The sequence below is a fragment of the Mytilus galloprovincialis genome, chromosome 6 (assembly GCF_965363235.1).
Source record: "Mytilus galloprovincialis chromosome 6, xbMytGall1.hap1.1, whole genome shotgun sequence".
NCBI classification, from domain to species: domain Eukaryota; kingdom Metazoa; phylum Mollusca; class Bivalvia; order Mytilida; family Mytilidae; genus Mytilus; species Mytilus galloprovincialis.
This window is the reverse complement of record NC_134843.1, coordinates 9,011,880-9,035,002: the sequence shown is the minus strand read 5'-3', so window position 1 is coordinate 9,035,002 and position 23,123 is coordinate 9,011,880. Positions and strand designations below refer to the sequence as shown.

At 31.3% G+C, this 23,123-nt stretch overlaps 2 protein-coding genes across 3 annotated transcripts in view; both read right to left on the bottom strand.

Moving 5' to 3' along the window:
- The window catches only part of LOC143078874 (arrestin domain-containing protein 17-like), a 42,369-nt gene extending 23,231 nt beyond the window's left edge, over positions 1-19,138 (bottom strand). The window contains exon 1 of the mRNA XM_076253895.1: positions 18,985-19,138. The gene's annotated coding sequence lies outside the window, so the exon portion shown is untranslated. The remainder of the gene's footprint in view (positions 1-18,984) is intronic.
- Positions 200-15,548, bottom strand: LOC143078875 (uncharacterized). 2 transcript variants are annotated; one of them, XM_076253896.1, is made up of 4 exons: positions 15,455-15,548; positions 6,126-6,539; positions 5,213-5,422; positions 200-3,876 (listed from the first exon to the last, which is right to left on the bottom strand). In XM_076253896.1, exons 2-4 carry the CDS (start codon positions 6,537-6,539, stop codon positions 3,631-3,633), a joined length of 870 nt encoding a protein of 289 aa, XP_076110011.1. In that variant the 5' UTR covers positions 15,455-15,548; the 3' UTR covers positions 200-3,630. The 2 variants fall into 2 exon arrangements, with proteins under 2 accessions (XP_076110011.1, XP_076110012.1); XM_076253897.1 differs by lacking the exon at positions 15,455-15,548 and adding an exon at positions 14,985-15,061.
- Positions 19,139-23,123: the final 3,985 nt, after the last annotated feature.

Here is a 23,123-nt window from a genome sequence, read left to right as displayed (position 1 = left end):
TGATGTGGCTTTTAGTTTTCTATAAATATTGATTTCATATCTATAGGCTATTTATAGCTGATTTTAGTATAGTTTGTTCTGATAGTAAAGATGTTGTATGGTAAGCTTTATTTCTTTTTCATCATTTTGTTTCTGTGTCTGATTACCAATCATAACTCCCTTTTCGTGTCTCTATTTTAAATAATGACAACAATTTGGCTTCAATTTTCATTTATATATGTAACAATATAAAACAATATATAACAGTATATATATAATCTCATTACATCATTAACATTGGTCAGTCTTGGAATAAATTCATCTTTAACAATGTACTGTGAATGTGTTATTTTCTAACATGTGTTATTGTGAAATCACTTATTGAGAGGACACAGTTCATTTATAGTCTAGAGCGTTCTATAATATTTAACTCCATATAGTTCACAATTTGGTTCGTATATTGGTTGATTTCAGATATTATCGCTCAATAAATCAGTTCTTTCATAATAGTACAGTTTATTCTCCAATTAGTCCCATTTTATCAAATATATTGATTTGGTACAATTATCAGACATGGAAGCTTTAGAAAAATTTGGGCACCACCTACAATTCAAAATGTTCTGTAACCAATAGATTATAATTTGATGTGGTATTCATCAAAATGAAAACTTTAAGGAATTGTATGGCAGCCATGATTAATTATGCAAAAAACATATAAATTTCAGACAAAATTGATCGAAAATACAAATAATGTATAAATATGGGGTCAAAGCTTCAAGATATTCAATTGTAAGTGCCAAAATAGTATATTTTTAGTCTTAATAGAATATCACTAACATTTCTATTTATTTGGGATTACTTGACCAATTAAGGGCCATTCTAAACCCTCGTGAACCTATCTTTTCCTATAATACTGGTAAATTTCTATTTGATATTCCTTAACATACCAACATATACCAAAATATTTTTATTTTATTTTACATTTAACCATTTTTATTATTTATTTAACATATCTGTTATGTTTTAGAATCATTTATCTATATGCTGATTAAGCATTTAAATAATCTCTTAATATTCAAAAATGGATTATATGGATCACATGTGTAACAATCAAACTTCGGATTGACCATGAGATAACTTTAAAAAATGTCATAACTGGTACATATAAACATTTTGATTCATTATCTTATTATCAATTGAATTCATACTTTTTCCATTTAATACAGTTTAATAGACTATCTATTCCTATTATTAATAGTAAAAAATGCCAAACAAAAAATATATACATTGGACTAACATATATACAGTATTCATTAAAGATAATCATTTATCAAACTACAAAATGTTAATTACATTGCATAGCATATACTTGTAGTTGTACATATCTCTATAGTATAGGACATATCTCTAAACTATATATATAAAACAGTAAATAATTTGGGAATGTATCAGTGGTGTTTCTTGCATATTATGTTACTATGGGACAAGTCTCTAGAAAAGTTAAAAAAACAACTATCCAAATTTGTGTTTGATTATTTTTTTGTGGGAATGAGCACTTTAGAATAAGTAGTGTTTTAATTTACATTTGTCTGCGGCAAATAAGGGTTTGAAATGTTATAAAAATTATAAAAATATTTCCACATATAAATGGAAATTAAACTATTATTATTAGAGGGACACAAACCAAATTTTAAATTTATCTTGGTTTTTTGGCTGATAATTATTTAATAACATTCAGTTGAGCCATATTAATATTATAGAACGGAAATCAATTTCGAGATGAACAGTGACTTACAAACAGACAGACAACTGCAACATTGACTGCCTCTATTGGCTTAGCAAAAAGGGCATTAACATTGTAGTGACTAGTATAGATGCATTGGGAATTTGAACAGCACTATTAATGCATTTACAATCTTGTCTACATATATATATTCAAACAAAAGACCATTGCATACAGTTTTAGTTCAAAAATCTATAAAATATTATTAAGAGATAACATAACATATCCTAACAGTAAGCTAAGATGTCATTTTATTATATTTGCTTTTAACAATATATTTATTATCTAATCTTTTTTTTTCTTAATACCATATGTCAATAAAAAATTCAGAATAGAAATTGGGATTATGTCATAGCAACAACAACCTGATCATAGAGCAGACAACAATACTTTTTTTCTGTTATAATAAATAATATAATATGGATGAACATATCATTAGACATAAACTTATCAAACATGTTTATATTTACAAACAGCACATTTCATGTCATACAGTTTTTAATTAAGTCTTTAACATTAAATATATATCACTACTACTACTAAAATATATACATTAGGACTATGGATTTCTTTATTTCTTTATTTACCATAACTCAACCTCTGAACTATTTAACAATAGTAATTGATGGCACATAATCATTGGATTAATAGTTCATTGCACCATTTATGCATTAAACAATATTTCTTTAAACTGGATTCTATTTGTTCTTTTCACATCATTACACATATATCTATATAGCTTTTTTATCTGTTACAATAAATATTGGCATTGTTATGTAAACAACCATTTTCTAACCATATAAGTCTTATTTCATTTTTGGAACTAATCATGTATGACATCCATATAAATTGTTATAACTTATCATCTATCATGGCTATATAATATTAGGTTGCTTCCATACCGGGTTCAACTGTTTGCAATTGGAATGTATCTGTATATTTCTATATTACAATATAACAATATAACAATAAAGCTGCACTCAACCTGGCAACAAGTGTCAATAATCATGGACTTGCAAGTAATTAGGAAACAATTTTAATATATTTTATTGAAATAATGATATATATATATATATATATTGTACGCCTATACCCCTCATGTAGCTATTTATATTTTTTCCTATTTTGTCTTCCAATTCATATAATTAATACAGACATCCAATTGAACATAATTCATAGCAGCCTTTTTTTTTTCATGCACTTATATATAGGTATAATTTTGCACTGTTATTTTTGAACATGCATATTAGTAACTCAGTTATTAGTAATGAATATCTGTTTTCTTATACTTATACTTCAAAATGTTTGATCCTTACATTGCCTATATTAGTTTGTATTTTTTTTATTTGTATAAAATTTTAATTGCACAAAAATGGCCCTACATTTATGATTATTTATAGTATCACAGATATTTATAATGTTATCACAGACAACTTATCATTTGATTAGCAGCTATTATGGTTTTCTTCCACAACTATCACAAATATTCATAAAAGAGAAATTTTACATTTTATATATATATTGCATTGAAATATACCAAAAATACTATTACAAAGCTCTCGGGAAGCCAGAATTGTCCCAGGTAATGATTTGAACATTCTTCATTATCTTGTAAAGTTGGGAGATGAGAAATGTCATCATTGTGGTTGTTTTATTGGGAACTGAAACAATTTGTGTTGCATAATTAACATTCTTTGACCTTAATACTATAACTTATCAGCAGCACTATTTCAAAACAATTGTCATTAATATACCATATACTATAAAATTCAGCATTGTAAATGGTACATATGGAGATAATTATTGTAATAACAAAACTTGGACTTCACTGTAAAATTTCATAAAATGTCTTGATCACGTTGATGGAATTATATTTGTACAATGTCTGTTGCAACCCCAGACACTTCTGTTATGTTGACCATTATTGGCATTGTTCTGTCAAGAACATCCTCAGGTGTGGCATCTTCCCCAAAGCAAATCTCAAGAATTGCCCTTGCCACTTTAATGTCTATAACATTTTCTGCTTCTAAGCAATTTAGGACCAAGCATTCCTCTTCTTTTTCATACCCTATCACCTCACACATATGGGTTTTTTCTGGTGGAGATACGTCTATCTGTAAATTGCATTAAATTCATTAGTTTTAATATACATAGAACATTTTGCACTGCTTAAATTTTATTGATATGGCACATTTTGTATAATGGTATTATAGTTATTTGTTATAATACTATAGGGTTATTGCATGAATATTGGGGAATATTGTCCCGAGTAGAATCCTATATTGCACGAGTTTGCGAGTGCAATATATGTTCTACGAGGGACAATATTCCCCAATATTCATGCAATAACCCTTTTATTGTATAGCAATATAATATTTGAAAGTAAAAATAAAATTTTATTTTCTACGAGGGACAATATTCCCCAATATTCATGCAATAACCCTTTTATTGTATAGCAATATAATATTTGAAAGTAAAAATAAAATTTTATTTTCTACGAGGGACAATATTCCCCAATATTCATGCAATAACCCTTTTATTGTATAGCAATATGATATTTCAAGTAAAAATTGGTTTAAATGAGGTTTTGACATTGATGATGTCATGTTTTTTTATAGATTTATTGCACTAGTGCAATATTGGAATTTATTGCACGCTAACTTTTGGTTATTTTCTGTGGGAAATATTATATTGCTATACAATAAATATACTTATTGAATTGAAAACCATTCCTTTTGTCTTATTATTTAAACTACCTTTCACACCATCTTAATATAGACAGGCACATTAGTACATGTAGTATTGTAATTGTGAGATATAATTTATTATTTTTGTCTACATATTCGTCATCTTTTATCTCATGTAATCAGTGGTGGTCTTAAAAATGTGTCCGCATCTCAATGTTTTATAAATTTTTAAATATCATAATTGCAAAAATAATAGTAGATGTTGGTATACTTTAACAGAAAAATCAAGCCATTTTCAACAATTATAATCATCCTGCCAATTTTTTTATTTATTTTATTTGTTAATTATATTCCAAATGGAAATCGGGAGTGGTTTTGGACAACAACAACCCGATTAGAAAGCAATCAACACCCATTGGCCACCAATGTGTGTACAGTTAATACGGGAATTCAGATGTGGTATGATTGCCAATGAGACAATTCTCCATTAGAGACTAATATGACACAGAAATTAACAACTATTGGTTACCAAACAGCCTTCTATAATTAGCATAGCCCATTCCCCATAGTCAGCTTTATATGGTCCCATAATGAGAGTTTACACTATAGATGTTTTCAATAATATATATAGATGTATTTTATATGATTATCGCCTATCCTTAGTTCAGTGAACTCACACTTTTCATATCTGTTGACATTTTAATAGCTTACAACGTATAACCAGCAAATATCATGGTCTGTACAATGTATTTTTGTAACTTACTATTATCTTTGTTCTGGCAGTAGTATTTCCAACATTACTGCCATTAAACTTTTTGATGGCAATGTTTTCTATTTGGACAAACTTCCCAATGGCAACTTCTTCATTGGCGCTGTGTTGCCGCCACAAGCTGACAATCATCTTTTTACCATCTTCTTCTATTGTTATTTCTTTAATAGGGACATCACCCATAACAACTTTCACCATTGCTTCCTGTAATAATATATTGATTTATTCAGAAAAAACATGTATATAACAATATATATATACATGTATTTAAGGATCATTTTGTTACATCTTGTGATTATTTTATTTGGCAATCGTTAATGGCAGCAAGATTTATTTTGTTACATCTTGTGATTATTTTATTTGGCAATCGTCAATGGCAGCAAGATTCATTTTGTTACATCTTGTGATTATTATATTTGGCAATATTTTGAAACTTTGGACTATACTATTGAGCAATTTGATATGGGGGTTAAACAATAAAATTCAGTTAGATTAAGCATTTCCAAAAACTGATATATATATCATTTTTCGAAACAATTTACAGAGTTTAGGTTATAAACCCCAAATTTAATGTTTAATACTGATTTCTTTATATGAAATTGAACCTTCATCAAGGACCAATACTTTCATATATTTCTGTACACTGATTATTGCAGAGAATCTGAAAAAAATCTTGTTTTTGGTCCTATATTCCTAAACTGTTGAAACCATAGCGCCAAGAATTACCCTCGAGTTGCTTTTATGGTATGGAAAACATGCAATCCATTTACTCATTAGATTATACTACAGTTATTGTCTGCACAGGATGTACATAGAGTACAACAACGTGGAAGTACGCCTAAATAAACACATATATTTTTGATGATTGAAGTATCAGATTATGTTAAGATAGAAACTCACAACATACCTCCACAATTAGTCCTTTTGTTGATAGCATGCTACCAACTGGCATTACAAGGGCTTCTTTTATGTTCACAAACGGTGATGTAGGTGGGTATATTATTTCTCTGGCCTGCCTTTCTCTTTCTCTGTCTACCATCACCTCACTGGTATTTGACACTTTAGATTTGGTGTTTACCATTACACTGCCATTACTGACAGTGTAATTCCTTAAGAGGATTGATTTCCCTTCCTCCATTTTATCTGCTAATGACACATCATACAGGACAGCCTTCTTTATTCCTGTACTGTCAGCCATTGACATTGTCATGTATGTGTTGCCAGCTTTTGAGGTCATCTGCTGACTCCTGGCTACTATCTTAACTTTGATGGGCGACGTGAATGGTGCAGACCTATCCGACAGCTTTTCCAATGTGTTCATCTGAAATGAAAAGGACTCTTTATTGCTTGGTATAAGATACATGTAGAACATTATTTATTTTAGATTTTGTTCAATTGCTGTACTTCTGATATTCTTTGTTAAGAGATGCACATGTACAGCGCTCACTTTAACATGTATCATTTAATATATTTACACTTTTGGTATGAATACATTCTAAAGATGACCTTTTGATATATTATTCAATATATTATATTCATTCTGCAGTCGCACATTTGGTATTTTGATGAAACATTTTCAGAAGCTTGTGCAGTTATCAGTAGTGTTTGACAAATTTGCATAAATGTATTTTATTATTTAATATGGGCATTAGTTCTAACATTAAAATTACTAATTTTCTTGTCATTATATTGGATATAATGGTCTCAGTGGCAGAGATCTTTTTATATGGCGAAGAGGGACCTTAGTTCAGGCCATTACTAGTCATTCCCAATATATATTTATATATATATATGTATATTTATTATAAGCAACTGTTTATTTTGCTACTGTACAGAGACCCGGGTTCTGTTGTAACATGTAAATTTGTGTATACTTACATTTTTTTACATTGTTGCAATTCTTAGCACTGTGAATAACACAGTCTACTGAGAATATGTTTGGCAAATGTGTGGATGAACCACACATATTTTTACATTAGAATTCTAGCAAATATATAGAACAGGTGGATTTTTATAACTTCTCATCAATGTTCATATTTCCAGATTAGAGAAATTAATTTTTTATACAGATTAATTATGGAGTACTGATATATTTTAATCCTGGGAATGTGACTATGTCCTGTTACAATTAGCTGTTTAACAGTTCAAATACAGGAAATTTCTATTTTCAAGCATTAATGTAGACACTAAAATCCAGTTTGTTACTATGGTTTGGATTTTATTATATGTTTATTAGAAAATTATCTTGTTTTGATATATTTCAATTTACTCTTAATTGTTACATTTATCACAAAAATGACACAAAGGTGACGTTTCACAGCAAGTAATTGTTGATGGGTAGCATCCTTAGAACAGGATGTAGATAATCGTTATCATGTGCAGAGTCATTCAACATTGTTTAGGATGGAATTCAAATTTAGTTTGAAAAAAATTGGCTTGTGATCTGAATAGTAGCTTTCAAGAGTTCCATATGTTATATCACTGCTACATATATCTATGTTGGTATATATGTGGTCTAATAATGTACCATAGTCGGTAGTAAAGCTCGTCATTAGTTGAGAAAATCCTAGCTGTTTGCCAAAATCTGATAAAAATGACTGTTTCAGATTATCTACATTGAAGTCGCCCATAATGAATACCTTGCTGTCTAATCCTGCTTCCTGGTAAAGTTGAGTGAAAAGGGCAACCAGCCTCTCTTTTGTAGATATGGTCGGAGAACAATATATAAAATAGCAGTATATCTTTCCCTCTAATATTAATGTGACAACTTCAATACCAAGTAACAATCGGTAAGAGCATTCATTACTTGGTAAATATGATTTCTTAAACAGTATCATACCATAATGTGGTCTACTGTTATCAGACGTCATATAGTCATACCGAACAGTTGTAAACCCATCCAAGCTGAACTTGTCATATGCATCATTTTTTGTTAATCTCGTTTCAGACAATACAAGTACATCAACATTTTTCATATCATATTCATGTTGTAAGTCATCCATATGCATATGTAATGACCTAGTATTGTGGTAAGCTACAGTAAAATTTTCTCTATCATCCTGACTTAAATTTGGGATGGACAATGGCAAATGTATGCTTCGTAGTCTTTCCATTTCTATCTGTACATCAATTGATGTTGATATTTTTTCCTCATTTAAATTCAAAATGATGACTTTAGACATATTTTGAACTCTACTTAAACCAACATAATGTATATGATCAGTTTTTCTAGTACCAAAGTCTATTACAGCACCTTCAGGCATTGTTGCACCCTGAGATTTGTGGATAGTTTTAGCTGCTGCTAAATGCAGAGGGAACTGTCTTCTTACAATCTGATAAGATTTGAAGTACTGGATAGAAAATTTCCTGGTTACTTCTAAAATAGGTGTCCAATCTTTTGATATATGAGGTAGATATAGATGTCTGAATTGATTTCTGCATTTCTTACCAATATTTTCATCATTGAACTCAACCCAGACTATACTGCATCTTTCTGAACCTTCTACTCTGTAATCAAATTTTCTCACTAAACATGAAGCTCCATTTGTTAACCCATCTTCAACGTCAATATTCACGCAAACCTCTGCAGGTATGTTTTCAGCAAGAAATAAGGTGCTTTCTATCCCCATTGTTTTTGAACTATCATTTGGAATTCTATGCAATATTTTTTGAGATATCTCAATTGTCATATCTCCACAAACTGAATCAACAGCTTTAACCATACACTTAGCATTGTTTGTTTCACAGTAGATCTTTTCATTGTATGCAAATACTTCTCTCCTGGTTGTAAACAAATGTGGCAAAGATTCATCTGCTAATGGTCTCCTAGGGTCCTTATTATTTACAGCCCTTTCTTTAATCATCCTAAGATCATCATTAGTGTGATAACCTTCCCTCAATCTGTTCAAAAATTCAGCGAAAATCTTGTCATCTTTCTGACGCATTATAGTTTGTAGTTCATACATAAGGAAGTGATCGATCCATAGATTTGATCCCAATGGTCCATAACCTGCTTTAATATCTAAGAAAATCCAACCATCCATTACTGGCTTCAACTGATATAGATCACCTATGGCAATTATACTAACACCTCCAAATGGCCTTAAATTACCTTTTACCTCCTGTAGTCTCATATTGATGTAGTTAAACATTCGATTTCCTACCATCGATATTTCATCTATGAAAACAACTGATAAGGCAGCATATTTACTCCTTAGAGTATTAAGCTGTTGCATATCTAGGGGTTTATATGACAAGCTCTGATTCGCCGGTATATGGAAGGCTGAGTGAAGTGTATTGCCACCTATGTTATGGGCAGCCTTTCCAGTTGGAGCACACATTAAAATTCTTACGTCATCTGGACAACTGTCAATTTGATGGGAAAAAAACCTATATAATGCTTGGTACATAGCCCTGGTTGTTACAGATTTTCCAACACCAGCCCCACCTGATAGAAATGCATACAATGGCTCATCTGTATTGACCTTAAACCAATGTAGAATATGGTAAAATATACACTTTTGTTCCTTGTTTAAGGATCTGATCGTTTCTCTATATTTGCTTTCAGGTAATAATGCCTCTGAAACAACATTAACACCTACTACTGACTTTCTTATGCCCAAATCTATTCCCAAGTCATACGATTGATGCAGTGATTTATCATCTGGATTAAAACACCCATATTTTGCACTTATTTCAGTTTGATCTATATCATCAGTGCTGCTGTCTATAGCATCATCATCATCAAGGGAAACATTTTCGTCAATATTATTTAATGGAGCAACTCTCTCATACAGTGCCTGTTTTGTGCTTATATGAGATTGGACATTTGTGTAATGTTCCTCATATGTAGAAAATGTAGCCATTAAATCAATATTTTCATTTCGCCATGGTAAAAATAGCATAAGTTTTTCTCTAAAATGATTTTCCCTATCAATGTCTACATTAAACCTAACATATCTTATTACCTTCTCAAATTTCCTTTTTACCAATTTTAGCCCATTTTTCAACTCTATTTCTTTAGGTAGCTGATAAGTGAGGGTAATATGAGTTGATTCAGTATCGGATGTGTTACTATCAATTTGTTCAAATCTATTACTAGTATCATTAGGATCTGTTGTTATTGTTCTTTCTTCCTGTAAGTCGGACATTTCTACAGAATCGTCATTTTCTGGATTTTCACTGTCTAAATTGAAGTCTTGATCTACATTACATTTTTTCTTGTAATTTCTTATTTCAAACCAAGCTACATAGTCTGCAAGGCAGACATTTTCAAGGACTTTTGGTCTTCTTGTGTACTGTTTCAATATATTGTCAGTTTCAATATCTGTACTGTTTTTTGCCATCTTTTCAAGAACATCATTTGGTTTCAATAGAACTGTCCTCTCTTCTGGAGGTGATGTATTGATAAATTTCACTGCCCTTGAACTCTTACGTAGGGGTATTTGGAGCAGTAGATAAACTGCCTCTTGGGCACCTATTTCCACATGAGTAAGAAATTTATTACAGACTGATCGCACCTGGTCCCGGACACCACTTGCTCTGTCCTTGGCTTCTCGACTTGCATCAGATAGCAAATTTGACATACCCCTTTGACCTTTAGATATATACGAAACAATGTAACTCACACAGGAAAATGCATCTATAATAAATTGGATGTCCATGTTAGCTTCCCAGCTTTCCAATAAGACCTTATTGTAAGAATTAATACGTATTTCAGCTAAACTTCTCTTAAGAAAAACTTTTGTAGTTGCCAATCCACTGCGTACAGCAAGTATATATGAATCGAAATTCAACTCCAATTTGGATAGGAATTCTTCAAATGTACTTTCATCTCCTTGTTTTGCATTATTCAAAGCCTCATTGATTTTAACCAAATTAAGCTTTGCCTGCTTACTTCTATCAGTTGCACACAAAGGAGTCAAAATCATAGTCTTTGGCATTGGTGGTAATGGGTACCCAAATCTACATATAGCTTTTCCCTTCTTTCTACAAGTCTTAGCATGCCGGTGTGATTGGTAATTTATTAGATCAGGATTAGCGCCACCTTTCTGACAAGATATATATTTATCAATAAAATCAGTAATCTCATTGCTTTCACTGTACTCTGGTGAAAAAGTAGGTGCATTGGCAATCCATAGAAGCATATGAATATGAGGTGAACCCCGATGCTGGAATTCAACACGATAAAAGAAATCCTTAATTTCTCCAACAGGATGAGATGGATGCTTCAAAACCATGTTTATAAATTTTTGCACTTTATGATCAAAATACCTGACACATGTCACAGGATCACTCTTAATTAACCTACATTTATCTTGCCATGATAAATTATTTACCTCTTCATCTGACAATTCCTTATTATCAGAGAGTTTAGACAATGTTTGAAGGAGAGGAACCCATTTTGTCTCTGCTGCAGAAAATGATAAGAAAAGAGTTGGAAGCCCAAGCTGCCTTATCATACCAAATATATCCTTTTTAGCTTGCTCCCAATATGGTGGTGAGGAACGGACAGATTTTAAAACTCTATAACCTTCATCAAGCTTAACAAGTTTATCTATACCACCTGGTTCTACAACTTCACCAGCAGTTAGCTTCTTTCCTTTTGACTTGAATTTTCTTACTGCCATAGAAACTTTATCTCTCATTAACTTTATCTGAACCTTTTTCATCTTAAAAAATATGAGAGGAACATTAGTGGCCACTCTTCTATCAATATTCCTTAATTCCCATTTAACAACCTGGCTATAATAAATTGGAACTTTGAATTTACTGTAATCTCTCGATGTTCCAGCATAAACAGAAGGAAAGGCTAAATACTCTGCATCTTTATCTTCATACAAGCTTAATGGTACGTTGCCTTCACCAGGGGCCAAATTTAATATCTGATTAAATTCCCTAAAATCAGCAGGGTGCATTACAGTATCAAGGTTACCATCTACTTTGTCATGCATATCTACTTCTGAGAATTCATCATCTGTTTGATATAAGGGTTTACTAATAGTGGTACTACCATTCAGTTTCCCATTTTCAGAAAAACTACTGTTTAATAAGCCATGATTAAGATTTTTATCTTGAACTACACTGCTATTCTCACTCTCTAGTTCTGTACTAGTATTTCTATTGTCAATTTCGTCATCCTGGTTATTTACTAGTGCCGTTTGGTAATTTTCTAGCCACGATTCATCAACTGTTATACCCTCATTTTTAAATAATGTACTATTAGATACTAAATATCTGGCAGCATTTAGAACCTTGTTTGGTCTTATATTTTGGTATAAAACATGGTGCTTATAACTTTGCTTTCTTTTCAGCTTCACAGGTATAGTTTCACAATCATTTAACATACGTGGAAGAACTCTAATAGTTTTGTTCACATCAACTGGCACATTTACAACATTACCTTTTACAGCATATTGGCCTCCCCTTGCTTTTTCATATATGACCATGAATGGAATTCGAGGTGCAACTAAGCGCTCTTCTAATGATGTTAGTTCAAGGTCTTGGGGTCTTTCAGGGAAATGTAACCCATTTGCAAGTGATAAACTTGGAACTTTCTTTTGTTTTAAACTGTCATAACAACAATAACACAGCCACCGTTTACCTTGCGACTCAGCATTATAAGTTAATAGAGACTCATCAATATTTTTCAAAATAGCTGGGCTATCACGACAAACATTATGCCTAAACCATGTCTGGATACAACAACAACATACATATTCAGGACCACAACTAACAGCTTTCTTAAAAGTTGTTATGATATCACATGATGTTTGCTTTACAGATTGATTGTCTATATTCTTGTCATGTGCATTACCAAAACTATCAATTTTACACTTCTTTAATGCTTCTGTGTTACTTTCCAACTTTCTTTTCCTTCCCTGTTTTTTATACGTTTTATCGATTTTTGAATCTTCATAACTACCTAGACTTGTACATGTTGTACTTTTGTTATCATGATTATCCAATATATAAATTTGTTCTTTTTTTGAAAAAAAATAGTAACGCTGTATTTCAGTCACTGCTAAAAACTGACAGTTAAATTCTATTTCTTCAAGATCTGCACTTGTAAGGGAACGAATTAAAGACCTTAGAAAACTACATATGCTGTAAACATCTCCATCTAATTCAACCATTACCGAACTACCATTTTCATTGCACAAACCATAATTGCTTCTGCTATGGGAGTCAAAAACATAAACCCTCTCATCTATTTTTTTCAGTGCAATTCCATAATCTAACACCACTAAGATCATATCTACACTAGCTTTGTAACGACTTCTCCCATGACTATAGTGTAAAAAATTTACTAGCAGTTGTACACATGTTTCTAATGATAGAAAAGGATAAGAATCAACAAAATTGTCTACGTACCCAGAATATGTCTCTTTCAATGTTAAAGAAAAATATTTTTTCTGATAAAAGAAATACTTTGGTAGATCTGTAGGTAGCAAATGGTTGTGTGTTAAACCTTTGTTTTTAATTGAGTTATAAAGATTATCACCACTTAATAGAACCTTATCTAAAATGTCACTTGACCACTGTTTGACGTCTCCTAATTTTGATAAAGTAAGAAAAACTAGTGAGTTAGCAAGACACTGTTTACCCCGAGAGTTTGGAGAAAATATATCAGACCCCTGGTGGAAACTCCCACATAACACTGATGTTAAGTTTGGAATTATTTCATTCATTCTGTTGTTGCATTTTTCTCCAAGAGCCTGTAGCTATGTAGTTTGTGTTTATGTATGTATTGTATGTTTTATTGTTCTCGATGTTTAACAAATGTATAGCTATACATGTAGTTAATTTACTTTGATAATAAACACACTATTAATCAATATATGCCTATGTGTATTTAGTGATATATATAAATTTCAACATATCATTTGATCAATGTACAACAATCTGCACGACTAATACTTATAACTATATATAATATAGAACTTCTCATCTATACATAATCTTAATAAACAAAAAATTCATAAAGCAAAGTGATGATAGTTGCTCATTATTAATGCTCTTAAACTGAAAAGGCTCAAATTTAAAATAGATATTCAATATCTCTGTGCATATATTATATAGCGCTCATAGGTTTGTCTCAATAAAGATTTGCTTAGTTTGCTCATGCAGTATCCCAATATTGCTCTCAATAGTATAAAAAGGCTCATATGTGCTCAAAAAACCATCTAGATTAGTCTCAATATTAATTTATATCTAACTCAATTAAGTAGATCTAGCTCAAATTTTACTCAACATATAACTGATCATATTTGCTCAATTTTTAGATCTCATGGGTGCTCATAGATAAATTTAACTGATTGTATTGCTCATAGATATAACTATCATCATATTTGCTCAATTCAAGTTCTCACATGCATGTATGTGTGAACAAATGTCTAATATAAGTTACTAAAATTTGACATGGATATGGTTACACATTTAAAATAAATAATGCTGTAGAGTATGATTAGCACTTAAGTATGTCATCAAATTATCATATAATTTTGGCAACACATGTCATGTATGGTCGAAATAATACAATACTACAAACTAAGGAAGACTTAAAAAAACAGGACAGTTAATCTATATTTATATCTCCAAAACTGTAATGATCCTCCCAATATATCTATAGTAATTCAGTAAATGATTTACCCAAATTCTGACGTTTCAGTGTAAAGGTAAGACTTTTGGAAGAAGAAGTCGAAGATTCTCTGAATGTTATATAAACAATAAATACAACCAATAATTATATATTAGAATTACTTACATAGTCAAAGTCATTACAAAACAAATTCCGCGTATTTTCCAGTCAAGGGACATAATCATATTCACATATACTAATGCAACAAACTAAGTCGGAGAAGGAGCGAAAATCCGAAACAGTATCTTAAAAAACAGAAAATAGTTCCGTGTGTGTGTCCAAGTGATCAGTCTACTTGTTATTTACGAAGAAAAGAAATTTAACTCCAAAAATTGCTGAGATCTTTATAAAAACAAATTGTTGTTATAAAAAATACTAAAAAAGTAACCTTATCTTTAAAGGCCTTGCAGATTTTTGTTTCTCCTTCCCAATCTGCTGATATTTTCAAAATGGCTGCGGGGGACGCGACCTGATAATTTCTTTTAATATTATGACAGATTAAATTTTACGGGTTTTGCTACGTTAATATTATAGACAAATATGCTATAAACGGTTTAAAAAGGTTACTTCAAATCAAATAATTGAAATATAATTACTTTTCTGTGTGTAACTGCGAATTGATTTCCTCTTGATTTTCTACACGCTCGCTCTTGTCCTCTTGCGCACTCGTGGTATTCATCCGCAACAACAATTTTTCGACACGTAATTGATATTGAAGATCGTTTGATTTTATATACTAATATTTCTATCGACAAAACATTTTCATATTATAAATTTGCATTAAGAAAAATTAAAAAAACTGAGTTTCCTATGAAAACATGAATTTAAAAGAAGCGATAAGGAATATTATTCTGCACTATATAGGTCCGCGGGTTCATAATGGTTAATTTCCCAACACGAATTATATATGTATTCCTTTGATCTTTGAAGATCTATGAAAAGTCGGCGATGGCAATACACCCGAGGCCCCTCAGGGGCCTCTGATGTAAAAAATAAACATGATGACATAATCAGTTTTTAATATTATTTATACAGCTAGGTTGATTTCAATAAATGATCTGTTATTTTGTATTTGAAAGAATTAACATTTGTAATATTTCTTAACGGTATTGGCAAATTATTCCACAAGAATGGTCCAGAATACATAAACGATTTTTTGAACAATTCTGTTTTTGGTTTAGGGAGTATGAGGTTTCCTTGAACAGCATTTCTCAAGGGGTATGGATTTCTGTCTGAAACATAATGAAACTTGTTAGTAAGATATGATAGGGCATCATTTTTAATGCACTTAAATGTCATAACAAACTTGTGATATTTTATTCTCTGTTCAACTGTCATCCAGTTTAAGTGTTTGAATAAGGGTGCAGAAGGAGCGAAAGGGTCTGTTTCTAGTATTAATCTAGCAGCTCTCTTTTGTAATTTTAATATCCTTTTTAAACCGTCACTGCTACAACTACTCCACACTATACAACAATAATCAATTAGTGGCAAGATATAACCATTATAGAATAATTTTCTGCAGTCTAGATTTAGAAATTTTTAAATCTTTAATAGTAGATATAGTCTAGATGATATTTTTGAGCAGATCACTTCAATTTGGTTTGTCTATGTGAGGGAGGGGTCAATTTTAATGCCTAAAAGACTTTCTCATGTGGAAGATTGTATAACTTGATTGTTAATAGTTAAACAACTCTCATTGTAATGTGGCATTGCTCTTTGCTTCGTTCCAATAATCATATATTTTGTTTTATTTTTATTGATGAACATATTGTTATCATTGCACCATTCCTCAACCCCATGTTAATCTTCTTGTACCTTTGACTGTAGAGTTTGATAACAATTACCAGAAAGATGTAAAGTTGAATCATCGACATATAAATCAGTGCAACAATTTTTCATATAAAAAGGAAGGTCATTTATGTATAATATAAACAGAAGGGGGCCTAATATGGAGCCTTGGGGGATACCATACTTGATATAAAGTTTTTTTCAGAATGAGCATTACCAATTTGTACTTGTTGAGTTCTTTCATTCAAATTTGATTTGAAAAAAGAAACAGCAGTATTATCAAGTCCATAAATTTCAAGTTTTTTACAGAGAATATCATGATCTACTACATCAAAAGCTTTCTTAAAATCCAACAGGACTGCTAAGTTGATATCACCATCATTTATATCCTGTATCCATTTATCTATGATATTGATAAGGGCAGTTTGGCAAGAGTGTTCTTGTCGAAATCCAGACTGTGCTGGGTGTAAAAGATCTAATCTTTTTAGATAGTCATACAAATGTTTTGAAACATGCCTTTTTAAAAGTTTTAATAAAACAGGAAGTACTGAAATTGGTCTATAATTTGTTGCCATGAATTTTTCACCAGCTTTAAAAACAGGGGTTACTCTTGCATTCTTTAGAACACTGGGTAATGTACTTGTATCTATTATTCTGTTAAAAATGTAAGTTAAAGATGAAGTTATGAAAGGAGCACTCAATTTTAAAATTTTTGGTCCTATGTTATCAGATCCGGTGGATTTATTAATGTCAAGTTTGGTCATCTCATTACATAGACCATTTATTGTGACTGGTGGAATTGAAAATTTTACTTTGTCTGACTTAGTAAATTTCTGTTGTACAAATTGAGTTAATTTTGCATAATCATGATTTTTGCTCATACATCTGTCAGTCCTCAGGTTTTCAACACAAGATGTAAAAAAATTATTAAAAACATTACAAATGTCACTGAAATTATTAGTTTTAACACCATCTTCATTTAAGAGTTCATATATGCCTTTTCTTGTTGGGATGGGTTAAGACTGTGAATACATTTCCACAAATCTTTAGAAGCTTTTGAATTTTTTACCATCTTTGAATAAAAATTTCTTTTTGATTCATCGATTATGTGTTTTGTCCTGTTTCGCCAAAATTTGAACTTGGACCACATTTCTTATTTATGGTATTTCTCTCTCATTTTTCTGGCATATGCAATTTCATTATTGAACCATTCAGGTTGTCTGTCTCTTTTTACTCTTTTAGTAACAATTGGTGCATGTTTATCTAGAACTGCATTAAATATGTCATACCACATCTGAATACATGTATTTGGGTGACTTTCATGTTCAATTTTATCAAAAGGTGCAATAGCTAAGTCACTTAGAAAATTTGTCTCATTGATTTTTTTTTAAATTTCTGTAAGAAATGGTAGTATGAATATCTTTTTTGATACAAGTGGATTTTTTTTCTTTTCTAGTTAAACAAACTGGAAAATGATCACTTATTGAAAATTTAGCAACATGTGATTCTAGTATCAAATCTTTATTGGTGACATAAACATGATCAATTAGTGTACTAGAATAAGGTGTAACTCTTGTTGCTTCTTGAATTATAGGACTAAGCTTAAGGAACCTTTGTGATGTCCAGTAATGGCCAACAAATACTGAAATAGCAATAAGGTGTATATTCCTGGGACCAGCTTGTCTGGCAAAACAGCCGTTGGACGTCTCAGACTATAAGTCCTTGACTTTTCAGTGTATAGTTTTCCTGTTTGACAGAATAAAAAAAAACTGTTTATTCATGATCATGGTAAATGGTAACAGACAAGTGGACTGTTTTTATATCATCTAGGACTGAAAATAAACAAGTAAAATGAGAATAGGTCTGAATATTGACATAGAGTGGGGCACTTATATTCGCTGGGGACACAATTTCCCTTTTTATAATTTTGAGGTGTAAAAATGGTGTAAGGATGGCTAAAAGGGAATTAGAAATATGCCAATAAATTATATTATTATAACAATTAAAAATATGATTATTTTTTGAAATTGGACAAAATTTCGGCACTTACCGAAAGGACTGAAAAAAATTCCTGAATGAAAAAAAAAGAAGTATTTCTTAGTAATTCTTTGACTGATTGCCCTAAATTTAGGTTTTTTTCACTCATGAAATCCCTGCTATTCATCTATAGTGAAATTGATTTGATAAATATTGTTTAAAGCTGCAATTTTTGGTTTTAAATAAATGTGTAAAAACGGCGAATATGTGTCCACCTTTGACACCCCACTCTACGACTACCTACATGTAAATATTTTCTATTTTACGTATTCTATTTATCCTTAAAAAAAAATTAACTCACAGTTACACATTAATTTGAATACATAATTTGTCGTCTTATGTCAGAAATATCAATATCGACAATATATATTATGTCCCAGATGTCAATTTTTAGTAGTTGATTCATTCTTAGGTAATTAAATATTTCGAAATCCTGGCTATATGTGGGTGTGGGGAGTGAAACCATTTGCAATGTACCAATTTGTAATCTGTTTAACATATGCTGCCAGCCAAGGCACACCTCCAAGATCTAGAGTGTGATATCCACCATATATTATTTTATCAATTTAATGTATGTATTAATTTGAACGTTTTGTAAGGGATTAACTTCAAAAGCGGGTGGGGGGGATGTTTTTTTCTCCTAATTTTTTTTTTAAATTTTGTATCCCCAATATTGGAGTAAAAAAGTCAAGCAGCGGACAATAAAATATTCTGAATCCACATTTTCCCCCAGACCTTAGAGTGTTCAATTTTGAAACAGATAATTTGACTATTAGCAGAAACTAGATAAAAATGTTTGTGCTTCCCATGAGAAAAAATGTTATGACTCATACCCCCCCCCCCAAAAAAAAAAAAAAAAACAAATACAAATTAATACAAATATTTTATTCTAAAGCACAAACTCATCTACTTTTTTTCATGAACTTTTAGTGAATTGCTGATATAGCTCTTCATCTGTTATGTTTTAAAGATTCTTGGCTTTCAAATAATCATGCAACCTTGGGCGTTCCTGATGAAGGTATATCCAGAAAAGTACTTAAGATACATGCGTAACAGGAAAGTGTTAAATTGTTCCCGTTTGCCTAAAGTTCTTCCAGGTTCTCTAATAAAATTATGATTATAGTAAACAGTATATGTTTATTATGTGCTGTTTACATATGTATTTAGTTCAATTATATATATTAAAGACATAAATAAAGAATACGATGGTCAAGTTTACATTTATAGTCATTACCTGGTTTAAGTAAGATATAAATATGATCTGAAGTTTTAGATAAAAATGTAGTATAAATATAATAAAGTCAACTATCAACTGGCGTTATGTTCTCAAAAGTGAACTCCCCCAAACCCTAGAGCTTACGTATTTCTATCCCTAAATTGACGTTATAGGCCCGTCCCGGGATGGGAAATGGCCGGAACTACAAGAAGTATTAATGTTTAAGGAATAACAGCAAAATGACTGCCGTCACACATGAAATTTATTAAGAGTTGTTTTCATGATTTTTTCATTGTTTTTAAAAACCTGATGTTTAGGTATGAAATTAACTTAGTTTGGCAGCTGAAATAAGAAAGAAGGCATGGTTTCTATATCCGAATATTGGGTACTTCCAAGCATTCCTTATGTATTATTGAGATATTTAGACACTATTAAAATCTAACTTTTTTTTTCTTTTCCAGGTGGAGGACTTGGATTAAGTTCTTACTAAGAATTTTTGAACAATGTATGCTAACTAAATTTATGTAGTAGAGAAATATCCTTTTCTATGTTTGTGACTATCATGTTTGACAAATAAACCTCTGCCAATTTAGTGCAGTCAGTTTAAAGTCAGCATTCAGTGTGAGCATGCCATTTCTTGCTATGTCAAGTTTTTCAACCTCGACCTTAATGTTCCCAAATCACCAAACTTTTGTTTGTAGTTGTTATATTCAATCATTAACAGCTCAATTTGACAACAGATTTGTTAAAATTTAACAGAATTTTGTATCCTTGTTTTCAAAATTCCAATAGGGAACATACTTTTTATAATTGTATAAATAAACCAATTTTTCAAGACGTTTCGGCCATTGGCCTTCTTCAGTTCTTTATTTTTCCTCTCAACTACATGGCTGACATTTTGTTTTCAATCATTGAAAAGATGTTATTTTGTAGAGAAAATTCACTAGGTAGAAAAACAATTGATTGATTACAAGTATACATTCCTTCTAAACATAAAAGTAAATGTTTCAATGTAAATGACCGAGTACTGCTTAACTTGATAGAAAAAATATGTTGATCTTGCAGCATGGTTTAAACCCTTTTCTTCATTATGAAATAATTCTAGCAAGTATGAAAATAAAAGGAAAGCCTACCAAGTCGGGATTATATTGGAATATTGCAGTTGTTATCAAATACTTTGTTTCTATGTTTGTTTGTGTAGCAGTTGCGTTTTGTTTGTTTCATTGTTTTTTGTGAAATTTTTTCTCTTATACTTGTAGTTGGTATCTCTTGGTTTTGGTTTGTGACCCAGATTTGTTTTTTTTCCTAATCTATTTATGACTTTTGAACAGTGGTATACTACTATTACTTTTGATTTATCAGGTAACTTTCTTCTTACTAATGAAATATGTTTACCGGTAATCAAATTACCTGTACATTCTTGAGATGATATTCACACGATTGAACAATTTTCATATACCTAAAATTGCTAAAACAAAAATGTGTCCATAGTACACAGATGCCCCACTCTTACTGTTATTTTCTATGTTCAGTGAACTGTGAAATTAGGGATTAAAGCTCTAATTTGGCATTAAAATTAGAAGAATCATATCATAGCGAACATGTGTACTAAGTTTCAAGTTGATTGGAATTCAACCTCATCAAAAACTACCTTGACCAAAAACTTTAAGCTAAAGCGGGACAATAGAAAGTACAATGAACAGACAGAGGGATGAACAAATGGACGCTGACCGAAAAAAACATAGTGCCCATAAATGGGGCATTAAAACCTTCCAATGTAATTTTGAACTTAAAAAGATGTTAGATTAAGCTAGTGAAAGTTACTACACTGTTTTAGATTTTAACGAGAGAAATTTATGTATTACTGAAAAATTATTACACCAGGGTTTTCGATATGACAAACTAGTCAAAACATTTACTAAATTTTATCATCGGTATAAGGACATCATTCGTAAATATAGCTCAACATGCAGACTTCTTATACGTTCAGGTATTTCACATCCAATATTTTATGGAAATATTCTTTATAAAGCACAAAAGTGTCAGTATTCACCTCAGAAGCTAACAAAACCTTTAAATAGACTTATTAAGAAGGGATATAGTTACGATAGTGTTGTCAGGTCATTAAAGATTGCATATTTTGGCGTTAATATTGATTCACTTATAGGGTCTTTGCATCGGAACTAAGCACATTTATTCTTAATAAACCAGTTGTTGGCATGACACGGGTTATGTTCTTCTCATATATGTTATGATGGTATGATACTAAACCCCTCACGGGGAGGATTGTGCCTGATATTCATATGATGAAGACATAATTTTTCAATCAGTTTAATTGAGGTCCGGAGCTGGCATGTCAGTTAACTGCTAGTAGTCTGATGTTATTTATGTATTATTGTCATTTTGTTTATTTTCTTTGGTTACATCTTCTGACATCAGACTCGGACTTCTCTTGAACTGAATTTTAATGTGCGTATTGTTATGTGTTTACTTTTCTGCATTGGCTAGAGGTATAGGGGGAGGGTTGAGATCTCACAAACATGTTTAACCCCGCTGCATTTTTGCGCCTGTCCCAAGTCAGGAGCCTCTGGCCTTTGTTAGTCTTGTATCATTTTAACTTTTAGTTTCTTGTGTACAATTTGGAGTTTAGTATGGTGTTCATTATCACTGAACCAGTATATATTTGTTTAGGGACCAGCTGAAGGACGCCTTCGGGTGCGAGAATTTCTCGTTGCATTGAAGACCTGTTGGTGACCTTCTGCTGTTGTCTGCTCTATGGTCGGGTTGTTGTCTCTTTGGCACATTCCCCATTTCCATTCTCAATTTTATACACTAGCTTTATGATTTATTTGAGTCTGCTTTACTGACAGTGGTCTTTATGATTCCCCATTATAGAAAAAAAAATTAGCGTACAGCCACTGATGCCCTGATACCCATAGTTGTCACTCAATGCTTAAAACTTAAAGTAAATCTGTTAGGCAAGATCAAAACATAGTGCCCATAAATGGGGCATAAAAACCGTCCAATTGAATTTTGAACTTAAAAAGATGTTAGATTAAGCTAGTGAATGTTACATACACTAACAGAAGCCCTGATACCCCTAGTATCACTCAATGCTTAAAACTTAAAGTAAATCTGTTAGGCAAGATCAAAACATATATGTATAAACCCATGGAATTTCCCTATTTTAGAACATGTGCCTTAAACTTATAGAAACAAATGCA

Excerpts from the sequence above, each read along its gene's own strand:
- LOC143078875 (XM_076253896.1), bottom strand. The coding sequence starts at position 6,539 with ATGAACACATTGGAAAAGCTGTCGGATAGGTCTGCACCATTCACGTCG. Across the intron at positions 5,423-6,125 it reads CAAAAGGACTAATTGTGGAG|GAAGCAATGGTGAAAGTTGT; the intron begins GTATGTTGTGAG and ends ATATTATTACAG. Across the intron at positions 3,877-5,212 it reads CTGCCAGAACAAAGATAATA|ATAGACGTATCTCCACCAGA; the intron begins GTAAGTTACAAA and ends TGCAATTTACAG.